General features: G+C 54.0%; 2 protein-coding genes across 9 annotated transcripts; both read right to left on the reverse strand.

Annotated features, from left to right (window-relative positions):
* Positions 1 to 2250: 2250 nt before the first annotated feature.
* Positions 2251 to 5738, reverse strand: ZGLP1 (zinc finger GATA like protein 1). 5 transcript variants are annotated; one of them, XM_081498209.1, is made up of 6 exons: positions 5208 to 5738; positions 4588 to 4959; positions 3317 to 3405; positions 2856 to 2949; positions 2564 to 2689; positions 2251 to 2426 (listed from the first exon to the last, which is right to left on the reverse strand). In XM_081498209.1, exons 1-6 carry the CDS (start codon positions 5342 to 5344, stop codon positions 2327 to 2329), a joined length of 918 nt encoding a protein of 305 aa, XP_081354335.1. In that variant the 5' UTR covers positions 5345 to 5738; the 3' UTR covers positions 2251 to 2326. The 5 variants fall into 5 exon arrangements, with proteins under 5 accessions (XP_081354335.1, XP_081354337.1, XP_081354336.1 ...); XM_081498211.1 differs by having other exon boundaries at positions 2887 to 2949; positions 5208 to 5651; XM_081498210.1 differs by having other exon boundaries at positions 2863 to 2949; positions 5208 to 5612.
* Positions 5739 to 5841: 103 nt separating this feature from the next.
* On the reverse strand, positions 5842 to 10192 carry FDX2 (ferredoxin 2). 4 transcript variants are annotated; one of them, XR_014056117.1, is made up of 7 exons: positions 9959 to 10114; positions 9817 to 9871; positions 9499 to 9605; positions 8711 to 8756; positions 7080 to 7231; positions 6461 to 6548; positions 5842 to 6270 (listed from the first exon to the last, which is right to left on the reverse strand). XR_014056117.1 is itself a non-coding variant. In XM_081498214.1 (5 exons), the coding sequence occupies exons 1-5, from the start codon at positions 10129 to 10131 to the stop codon at positions 6114 to 6116; spliced, it is 516 nt and encodes a 171-aa protein (XP_081354340.1). In that variant the 5' UTR covers positions 10132 to 10192; the 3' UTR covers positions 5842 to 6113. The 4 variants fall into 4 exon arrangements, 3 of the variants coding, with proteins under 3 accessions (XP_081354340.1, XP_081354338.1, XP_081354339.1); XM_081498214.1 differs by lacking the exons at positions 7080 to 7231; positions 8711 to 8756 and having other exon boundaries at positions 9563 to 9605; positions 9959 to 10192; XM_081498212.1 differs by lacking the exons at positions 7080 to 7231; positions 8711 to 8756 and having other exon boundaries at positions 6461 to 6615; positions 9563 to 9605.
* Positions 10193 to 10329: the final 137 nt, after the last annotated feature.

Consider the following 10329-nt stretch of genomic DNA (forward strand, 5'->3'; position numbering starts at 1 on the left):
TCCCCTCAAGGAGGGCACGGCAACCCACTTCAGTATTCTTTACCTGGAGAATCCCGTGGACATAAGAGTCTGTTGGGCTATACAGTCCATGGGGTCACAAAGAGTTGGACACGACTGAAGTGACTTAGCACGCTCGCACGTTTTTGTTGCGGGGCACAGGGCAGGCTTCTGTCGCTGCGCCTCCTGGACTCTAGAGCACAGGCTCAGTAGTGGCCTATGGGCTTAGTTACTCCACAGCATGTGGGATCTTCCCAGATCAGGGATTGAATCTGTTTCTCCTTCATTGGCAGGTGAATCCTTTACTCCTGAGCCACCAGGGAAGCCCTCTTTTTCTAATTCTTTTTTGTTTTTTAATTTGGCTATGCCAGATCTTAGTTGCAGCATGTGGAATCTAGTTTCCTGATTAAGGATTGAACTCAGGCCCCCTGCACTGGAAGCACAGCGTCTTAATCACTGGACCACCAGGGAAGTTCCATTTTATTTTTCTCTGTAGCATGATCACTACTTGACATCCTACTAGTCCTCACTGAATACTTGCTTACTATCATTCTAAAATATTGGCTTTGCTAGAGCAGGGATCCTTGTTCTATTTCCAGTTGAGTGCCCCATGGGGGCCTGGCACACAATACTTGCTCAATAAACATTGACTTAGTGGATACAAACTGCCAGGGGTTTGGAGACACACAATGTGAGAACCTTGTGTGCTATATCTATCCCTCAAGAGCTTCTCCATGCTGGGCACTGGTGGTGGGGTGGGGAATTCATGGTCAAGAACACAGAGGTGGTGAGCTTGGACCTCTGAAGTCATGGTCCAGTAGGGGAGATGAATGTGAATGAAACAACCCTGGACCAGTACAGAAGTGAAACATTTAATTAAAATTTTTAATTACCTTTGGCCACACCACATGCGTGGCTTGTGGGATCTTTGTTCCCCAACCAGGGATTGAACCTGCACCCCCGGCAGTGGAAGCACAGAGTCCTAACCACTGGACTGCCAGGGAAGTCCTGAGATGTGAAACTTCTGAACCTCTTAGAATCTCCACAGGTTCTAAGAGGGAGATGAGCAAGAAGCTGAACTAGAGCCTGATGCCGGGTGGGAGGGGTTTCCTTTTTAGGCTGGATGGTCAAGGAAGGCTTCTCTGAAGATGTGGTGTCCCGGCAAAGCACCCTCCGCCCGACCCCGCAAAGGATAAGGTAGCAGCTACAGGAGAGGTGCGGGAGGGAGTTCCGAGCAGAGGAAAGGCAGGATGGGATGAGTCAGGGATCTGAGGGCTGAGGAATCTGGCCCTAGGCCTTCTCCACAGGCTCAGTCACGAGAGACAAAGGGGGTCTCAGAGGGGCTTCTCTTCCCTCTGAGGCCAAGCAGGCCTCACTCACCCCTACACAGCAGGGACCATCCCGCCCATCCTTGACACACCCCTCCCTCCGTCCCTCCCTCCTCTCCTCCCTCCCTCCTCCCCTCCTTCTGAGTAGTGGTGGCCTGTATGTCCTAGCAACAGGGGCAGAGCTCGATGTCTCTCCCATGTGGCTTTTGGCTTCAGGTTGGGGACACCCTTTGGTGGGGTCAGAGAGAACATGAAAGGGGGAAGGGGAACACAGGTGTACAGGAGGCAGGAAGGGGACATTCTGCACGCAGGGGTGGAGCTGCCAGATGAAGGGTCCACTTGTGTCCATGTGCCATCGATGTGTCTTTCATGTGTGTCTGTACTGAGCATGCGTGTCCTGTGTCTATCAACATACACGTCTCTCCGTAGACGTGTGTGTCGTTCTGTCCTGTGTGTGGTCTGTGTCTGATGAGCGACAGCACGCACGTGTCTGCTGATATATCTCCTGTGTGTTTTGATGTACCTGTCAGCCTGTGTGTCTGTCTTGGGCCTTTAAAAAAAAAATTTTTTTTTAAAGTTTTGGTTGCACTGCATGGCATGCAGGATCTTAGTTCCCTGGTCAGGGACTGAACCCTTGCCTCCTGCATGGGGAGCACGGAGTTTTAACCTCTGGACTGCCAGGGAAGTCCTTGTGTCTGTCTTTCTGAATGTGCTGCTTCTGTGTGTGCTGGCAGTTGCCCTCTATGGGATGTTGTAACAAAGTTGACTAATTGTCTGGTGGGGCAGGAGGCTGGTAGCTGTTTAGATGATTGTGTGTGTCCCTTGGAAAACCCCGTGAAAAAACCCCTCCCCAACATTCCTGGGCCCGGGGAGAGGCAGGTGAGGGCGCGAAAGGTGGGATCCCAAAGTTACAGTGCCCCTTCTGAACAGATATATTCTTTATTGTCACTTCTATTAACAATATGAGTGTCACTGTTGACAGCACTTCCTGAGGGGGGTGCTCAGCCAAGCCTGATTGAAGCAGGAGCCAAAGAGGGAGCTAGTGACCCCTTGAACCAGGATCTCTGGGGCCTTGAGGCCTGGGTCTTCCATCTGAGGTCTCTGCATGGGGAGGGGGTGGAGAGGAGGTAGGCTGGACCCCTCAAGACTCAGGCTCTTCCCCCTACGAGGAACACAGCCCACTTTCCCCCTGGAGAAACTGAGGCAGGACAGGCTTGGCTGGGTGAGGAAGGGCTTACCCTTCCTGAGCTGAGGCTGGGTGGGGGCCCAGGGACACCCCACATCTGCCACATAGCTTCTTGGGCTGCACATTTTTCCTGGGCACCAGCCAGCAGCTAGAGCACCGGGTGCCATATTTCTTGTACCTGGGATGGGGGTGCAAGAAACCGACATTCAGCAGGCAGGGGGAGCCCAGAAACTGCCACAAGGGAGGCACATTCCCAGAGGTGGGTGTTTTCCCAATACCCCATGCTGGCTAAGCGTGGACTCAAGTGAGGACCCCACCCCCAATCCCTCCTCCATTTTGAGGACCTGATACCACAAGCGTTGCAGAGAGGGGTACCATCTTCAGCATCTCTCCATAGAGGGGTCCTCTCGGTCCTACAGGAAGCACAGCGGCGGGGTGCTGAAAGGGCAGAGGTCAAAGGGTGGGGGTCAGAGGCCAAGAGCCTGAGCTGAGGAGACCTGTGTAGGATGGGCCTTTTGTATATGTGTGGGTGGGAGGGGGCTCTCTGTGAAGGCCCCCCCCACTCCCAGCCAGCCCCAGATCTAAGACAGAGGGAAAGCCAGGAAGGGAGACAGATGGCAAAGCTCAGCAGAGGAGGAAGCTGGGGGTGGGGGTGACTCAGCTTGAGTGGATGGGGGATGCTGCGACTCCTCCTGGATGGGTCTAAATAGGGAAGCGGGATGGGGAGAAAGATAAGGAAGAAAAGAAAATGCTGCCCCCCGCACCTTTCCCCAGTGTTTATAGCTCTTAAGTCTCCAGGACTCACCCAGGGCCTCGCTGCCTCCCGGGTTGGCCTCTGGGCCTCTGGCAGGGCCTGGAGCGAGAGGCCCTGGAGAGCGGCTGCTGCAGGCCAGGCTGGGGAGTAGACAGGGCGTTAGCACAGAGGGTCTGGATCCTGCCCCAGACAGCACCCAAATTAAGATTTTTAAATAATATTTATTTATTTAGTTTTGGGCTACACCACAGCATGTGGGATCTTAGTTCCCCAACCAGGATAGAACCCATGCCTTCAGCGATGAAAGCGTGGAGTCTTAGCCACAGGACTGCCAGAGAATTCCCCCAAATGAAGATTTACTATCAAGGCATCTGGGACTGCCCCCCCCCCCGACCAAGGGGGCATCCGATGTTTGAAAAGGCCTGGCCTTGCCCCTCATGAGTAATCATACACATAATCATTTGAGGAGACAGTAAGCCTATGGCCAGCTTTGCCAGGTTGCAAACTCAATTCTCCCATGTCCTTGCTGTGTGACAAGGGATCTTATCCTCTGTGCTTCAGTTTCTGCATCTGTAAAGTGGGCTTCACAAGGCCTCAGCGAGTCCATACACACCAAGTGCTGTTACCTCTATGGCTGGTGTCATGTCTGACAAATGGTAGCTATTATCATTGCAGGAAAAACTAACAGAAGCAGCAGCCCCCAGGTATGGTGAGGCCATTTCACTAGAAGACTCGAGTTCAGTCCTGGATTTGACTGGCTCATAGCAGAAAGGACAGGAACTGGCATCAGCCTAAGGTCTCGCTCAGATGAGGCTGTTTGGACTTCCCTGGCACTCCAGTGGTTAAGACTGAGCATCCAATGCAGGGGGCGAGTGTTCCACCCCTGCTCAGGGAACTAAGATCCCACATCCCACAGGCCAAAAAAGTTTTTAAAAAATATAAATAAATAAAAAAAGAAGAAAGGCAGTTACAGAGATGAGGCCATTTGTAATGCAGGGCTGGGGTGGTAGTCCATGAGCACATGCCTGGGAGCACCTCCCCACCCCCCAGCACTATTATTATTGTTTAGTTGCTGAGTCGTCTCCGACTCTTCTTGGCCCCGTGGACTGTAGCCCGCCAGGGTCCTCTATCCATGGAATTTCCCAGGCAAGAATACTGGAGCAGGTTGCTATTTCCTTCTCCAGGAGATCTTCCCCACCCAGGGATCAAACCCGCATCTCCTGGATTGGCAGGTGGATTCTTTACCACTGAGCCACTATGGAAGGCCCACTGCTATTATTATTACTTGAATAAAGGGTGCCCTTGCCCAGGCCAGCTCCTACCTGTAACTGGGTATAATCTGTAGGCTGGAATCCGGCTTTATCTGAAACTTCAGAGTCACCCCCTCAAAGAGAGGGTCCACTTTTTCCGCGCCCCGCTGGGGGTTTGACTGCTTCCGGGGCCTCCTCTGTGAGTGGGCTGGAGAAGTCGGGGGAGCCCGTGGGGGCCCCAGGTTGGGGCTCTGCTGGTTGACTGGGGTCAGCATGTTCTTGGCATCCTCGGCCAGAGGTAGGGGTCCCAGGGTCTCCAGGGCCTTTGGCTCCCAGTAGGGCTCCAGGGCCTGGGTGTCCAAGGGGGTCTGGGCCAGCTCCCCTGCTGTCTCTTGGAGGAAGTGCAGGGCGGTGACCGAGTCTTGGTGTGCAGGCCAGAAGGACCTGGGGACAATGGCCGGTGTGGTCACCCCCTTCCGTGGGCGGCAACTACAGGGGGTCTCAAAGACACAGAGCAAGAACTGCACAGTCTCTGACCCCCATATGACCCCCCCAATATCCCTGGGGATCAGAATCTCTTCCTTGCAAGTACCAGTAACTAACATTTTGACCCCCGAGTAACCCCAGGAACCAGAGATCATGACCCATTAACGACTGGGCCAGGTTGGGGGAAGGGCTGCTCGTGAACGCACCTGCCACTGGGTCTGAGGCATCCTGGGGTCCTTGGTGCCTGCCGGATCGGGGGTTCCGGGGGCGGCTCGGGGTTCAGGCAGGGCGGCGCTAGCAGCTCTCGCAGCATGGCGAAGTCCGGGGCTGGCTCGGCCTCCATTGCGTCCTAGCCCAGCCCCCCTGCCCAAATCTCGCCTGGCCCCGCCCACGCCGGGCCCACTTGATGAGCCCCACCTGCGTGGGGGGGGCCGTTTCTGGCCGAGTGTGCAAGGGGCTCCACCTGGGGGGTCGGGGGGCGGAGCCAGTAAGATTGGGCGCCTCTAGCGGGCGATGTTGGGCACGGGCTTCCAAGACTCCACCCTCAGGCCCGCCTGGGTCCCTCTCTCGCTTCCGACTCTGCTCAGACCATCTGATTACCCCTTGTGGCCAAGGGCGGCCCGGGACCCTCCAAATCCCTCCGCGACGGCGGGGCGGGGCCTTGCCATGCTGATCCTCTGGCTCGCGGAACCTCGCCTTCAGACCTCTCTGCCTCAGTTTCCCGCTGGCCCATCACCACCGTGGTAGGGGAAAGCTGGGGAGGTCTGGAATATGCAACTGTAGACCCCAGAGCCTGCACCCCACCCCCACCAACCCCAAGGACGCTCAAGATGTCAGATATCTGTGAGACAGTTTTATTATCGCTCCAATTAGATTCCACTCCTATCCACACCCCCATTTTCAGGAGCTTGGTTGAGGTGGCCCCAATAGGGGCCCTGGCCCCACCAGAGCTGGGACATGGGATCTCTCTGAAGCCAGGGTTTTGACTTTCTGGGTGCTTCCGCCATCTTTCTCGGATCTGTCCGCGCTCTGGGCTGGGCTGGCATCTTGGCTATGTTCTTCCAGTCCTGGCCCTGGGGCCATCAGTGTCTGGGACCGTCCAGCTGCCCGTGTCAGTGGGGCTTGGGGACGTGGCCATCCACATAGAAGTTCCTGGTGATCTTGGGCAGGGTGAATTCGGCCCCTTCCAGCTCAGGCGTCAGCACGATCTGGCAGCCCAGCCGGGAGTTCTCTTGGAGCAGGGGGGCCATATCCAGCATGTCGTCCTCCCTGGGGTAAAGGGCGGCAGCAGTTGTTAATGGATCCAGGGGTAGGGGCCAGAAGGGAAGCTCTCCCACCAGCAGCTGGAGGGGAGAGAAAAGCGGGGCCGCCCTCTGCTATGGCCTGGGCGGACCCCGGAATGCCGAGGCTCAGCAACCAAGCCTTGCAGCTCAGAGCTGGGAGGGGCCACCCTGCTCACCTCTCATCAGGAGGCGGCAGAAGGTCCAGGTGGTCCTCACTCACATACACGTGGCAGGTGGAGCACGCCAAAGAAGCTTCGCAGGCCCCTGGGGGCGGCAAGTGAGGGACCGTTGGTGAGGGACCGTGCTTGGGCAAGCGCCATTCAGAGAAGGACTTTAAAAAAAATCCCTTTGTTTCTTATTTTCTTAGGGGGAGGGGGTGGGGAGCCACACCCTGAAGCTGGTGGGATCTTAGTTCCCGACCAGCGATCAAACCCAGATCTATGGCAATGAAAACAAGTGGACCACTGAGGAATCCGGTGAATCTCTTTGTTTCACCATGTGACCCTAATTTCTCCCTCCCAGGCCTGTACGCCCACTCTGGGCATCTTCCACCATGTCACTGACTGTTGCTGATCTGCACACAGGTTTTGCAAATGGACTTCAGGGTTTCCCCCACACTCCCCAGCAGGCTGACGACCAGGCTGGGTACCTGGCACCATTAATAAGCGTGCACTGGACTTCAGTGTAGCTGAGAGGGGACAGGCCAGACAGGTTCCCTGTAGCCTGTGAACCCTTGCTGTGACCCTGCCACTTTGCTGGGCTGCCCTGATGCTCCTGAAGGAGGGACTGACTCACTCAGCATCTAGTGCTGCAGCAGAAGGGGTCAGGAAATAAAGGGGTGAAAGGTACAGAGTCGAGGGTTTCCTGCTTGCTCCTGGACACATTCCCAAGCTTCTGACTGAGCACTGGGCTTCCGGATAATGTCCTCTTCCAAAGGGTTTTCATAGCTAGAATAAAATCCAAACTCCTCACCTCAGTCCTTGAGATTCTCCCACCTCACTGCACTCATCTACTTCAGCCATCCCAGCCTCCTCGCTCAATTCCTCCATGCCAAGCTCACCCCCTACCACAGGACCTTTGCACTTGGCGTACTCTTGATCTGGAATGCTCTTCTCTCCACTCTTTCCATAGCTAGGTCCTTTTTGTCTTTGGGCACTACTCAATTGTCCTCCGAGTTCCCATCTCCTATTTCTTGTCCTTCCCCCAACTCTTGTTATCTCTTTAAAAATTTCTGGACAGCATTTATCACAATCTGAAGTTACCACCACCATTCCTGGGTTTCCCTGTGCTCTGTCAACCTGCCTCTTCTCTCTGCATTCAGCACTGAGCCTGGGAGGTTGTAGATGCCTTGAGAGATACTTGTTCTAAGTAAACAGGACAGAATTCTCCTTTCTCTTCCAGACAGGTCGGACTATGAGGGTGGAGCTGCAAGGCAGCTTTCTGACCCAGAAGACCCTCCCCGTGGGCTGCAGTGACTAAGTTGCCCACCTTCCCTGTCTGGGGAAGAAACAGTCTGGGTCTCAAAACTCAAGTCATCCCCAGGTGTCTCTTTCTCAGCCCTCTTTCCCAGCTCATTAACATCATTACCACATGAGACAGAGATAACCTAATACGATCATTCCAACTACTCACTGCACACCAACCACGTACCAGGTATTACACACCGTACACATGAAATCTGCTTAATCCTCACAGCAACCCAGTGAGATAGGAACTAAATTATCCTACTTTATAGATGAGGAGGCTGAAAGATGCTAAGTAACTTGCTCAGGGTCACATAGTTGGCAACAAAAAAATCTGAACACAGGCCACGTGCCTCGAAAACCCATGTTCTAATCTTGTCATGAAATGCCAGCCACTGGATTCCAGAACAGAACTTAAGGTAGGTCTGCCAGGACCGCCCCCAATTCTCCCCCCTCCCCCAACGCTGTCTAATGATTAAATCAGCTCCTTATTATAAACACCGGGGCTTCTCAGGTGGTGCAGTGGTAAAGAATCCACCTGCCAATGCAGGAGACGAGGGTTTGATCCCTGGGTCAGGAAAATCCTCTGGAGTAGGAAATGGCAACCCACTCCAGTATTCTTGCCTGCAAAATTCTATGGATAGAGGAGCCTGGCAGATTACAGTCCATGGGGTTGCAAAGAGTCCGACACAACTGAGCATGCACTCACTGCCACACATACATACATACACCCAACACTATACACTTTTTAAAAGACCACTCTCCCAGTTGCTCATGATATAATTACATGTTTATGCATGGGATTATTGTCCCTGTTAGGTTGAAACTGGTGTGAAATGACAAGGGCCTTATCTGCCTTTTTACATTGCTACCTGGCACACAGTATGTGTTCAATATTCACAGAAGAGCAGCACAGATTAGTGGCTAAGATAGGCTGGGTTTGAATCTAGTTTTGCCACTTACTTGACCTTGGACCAGGTCTGCTCAACCTGGGGCTCAGTTTCCTCACCTATAAAACAGGATAACATTCTTTCCTATTGCATAATGTTGTCATGAAACAGATTCAATCGGTTAAAATGTGGTAAGGGGCTTAAAGTAAAGCCTGCTATTATTATCTTTCCTTTAACAACTATTGATTTAATACCTGTTACATCTAAATACCATGACAGGCAACAGATAAGTATGAACAAGGCAAACAGGGTTTCTGATCTCATTTTGGGGAGAAACGACAAAGAAGGAGACAAAACAATGAGAAGTGCTATGCAGACAATACAACACACTGATATGAATAGAGTTATTGGGGCCTGGGGACTGCAGTTGGGCTGAGAGGGATAAGACTGTCAGGAAGATGATATTTACATCAAGACCTGAAGGATGAGGAGCCAGAAGGTCTGGTGGGAAAGCACTTTTGATGGAACACCAAATGCGAAGGCCCTGAGGCAGGCATGAACTTGGCTATTTGAGGAACAGCAAGCAAGTCAGTGTGGCTAGAAGAGAGGGAGGAAAAAGGAAGAAAATGCAAGCTCCTGGCGGGCAGGAGTTTTAGGAACCTCTAGTAAATGCTCAATAAATAACTGCTGAATGAGTAAAGGTTAAGAGAGCAGGGGATGAGATCCTGGTGAGGACACTTAAGTTTAACCATGTTGGGTGGGAAGCCGTGCAAGATTAAGTAGTGGAGGATCCTATCTGACTTGTGGGCTTTTTAAACGAATGAATAAAGATATCCCCAATTCCCTGTGCCCGGCTCCCACCTTCCAGATCCAACCCATGGCGCTGGGCCAGGTGGAGAACATTGTCCCCGACTCTGCCGCTCACTGGAATCCGTTGGCCTGACCGGTCCACGAACACCACGTTCACCCTGGGGACAGATGACAGTGCAGATGCCTCAAATGGATGATGGGCGCAGGGGCCAGGTGGAATATAGGGTTAGGAACTTATGTTTGGGGCTTGACGGGACATGGGAATAGGGTGATGCAGAAGGGGGGACACAGGGATGAGACTGTACGGCAATGTGGGGACCGGAGGAACCCCGTGCTATTATTAACGGGGGACTTGGCTCCCACACTCACACGTCCCCAGGCCGCTCGGGGCCGCCGGCTTCTTCCTCCCTCGCCGTGCGCGAGCCTGGAAAACACGGTTGGGTGAGCTGCCGTGCCGGGCCCAGCTGGCGTGCGATGGGTTAACGATGCCCCCCCGAGGCTCCCCAGGTACCTGTCGCCCGGAATTTCCTGGCTATCGCTGGCGCCGCCGCCTCCCCGGACCCCCAAAAGCCCCCAGGTAGGCTCCACCAGGCGCCCCTGGCAGCCCGCAGCAGAAACCCAGCATTCACACCCCAGGCCACGGAGGCGGCCATGACAGGTATCACGTGACCAGAAACTAAGCATGCGCCTTGGCGCGTTTAGAAGCTACGGCCCTGTAATCCCCCGAATACAAGCGCCTTTTTTTTTTTTTAGGCGTCGCTGCACGCAAAGGAGGCGAGTCCAGGGGAGGCTGCCAAACTGGGAGGGCAGTGCGCAGGCTCGGATGAGCCAAGACCTGCAGGGATATCCCAGACCTCCCACCCAGGCACACTGTCCCAAGAA

This window comes from Giraffa tippelskirchi, chromosome 6 (assembly GCF_054371585.1).
Source record: "Giraffa tippelskirchi isolate mGirTip1 chromosome 6, T2T-mGirTip1v1.2.pri, whole genome shotgun sequence".
Lineage (NCBI taxonomy): Eukaryota > Metazoa > Chordata > Mammalia > Artiodactyla > Giraffidae > Giraffa > Giraffa tippelskirchi.

Coding starts and splice junctions, on each gene's coding strand:
- FDX2 (XM_081498212.1), bottom strand. CDS start 10,100: ATGGCCGCCTCCGTGGCCTGGGGTGTGAATGCTGGGTTTCTGCTGCGG. Junction 9,872..9,958: donor CAGGAAATTCCGGGCGACAG/GTACCTGGGGAG, acceptor CGTGTTTTCCAG/GCTCGCGCACGGCGAGGGAG. Junction 9,606..9,816: donor CCCGAGCGGCCTGGGGACGT/GTGAGTGTGGGA, acceptor ATCTGTCCCCAG/GGTGAACGTGGTGTTCGTGG.
- ZGLP1 (XM_081498207.1), bottom strand. CDS start 5,344: ATGGAGGCCGAGCCAGCCCCGGACTTCGCCATGCTGCGAGAGCTGCTA. Junction 4,960..5,207: donor TGCCTCAGACCCAGTGGCAG/GTGCGTTCACGA, acceptor CATTGTCCCCAG/GTCCTTCTGGCCTGCACACC. Junction 2,950..3,316: donor GGGAGGCAGCGAGGCCCTGG/GTGAGTCCTGGA, acceptor CTGCCCTTTCAG/CACCCCGCCGCTGTGCTTCC.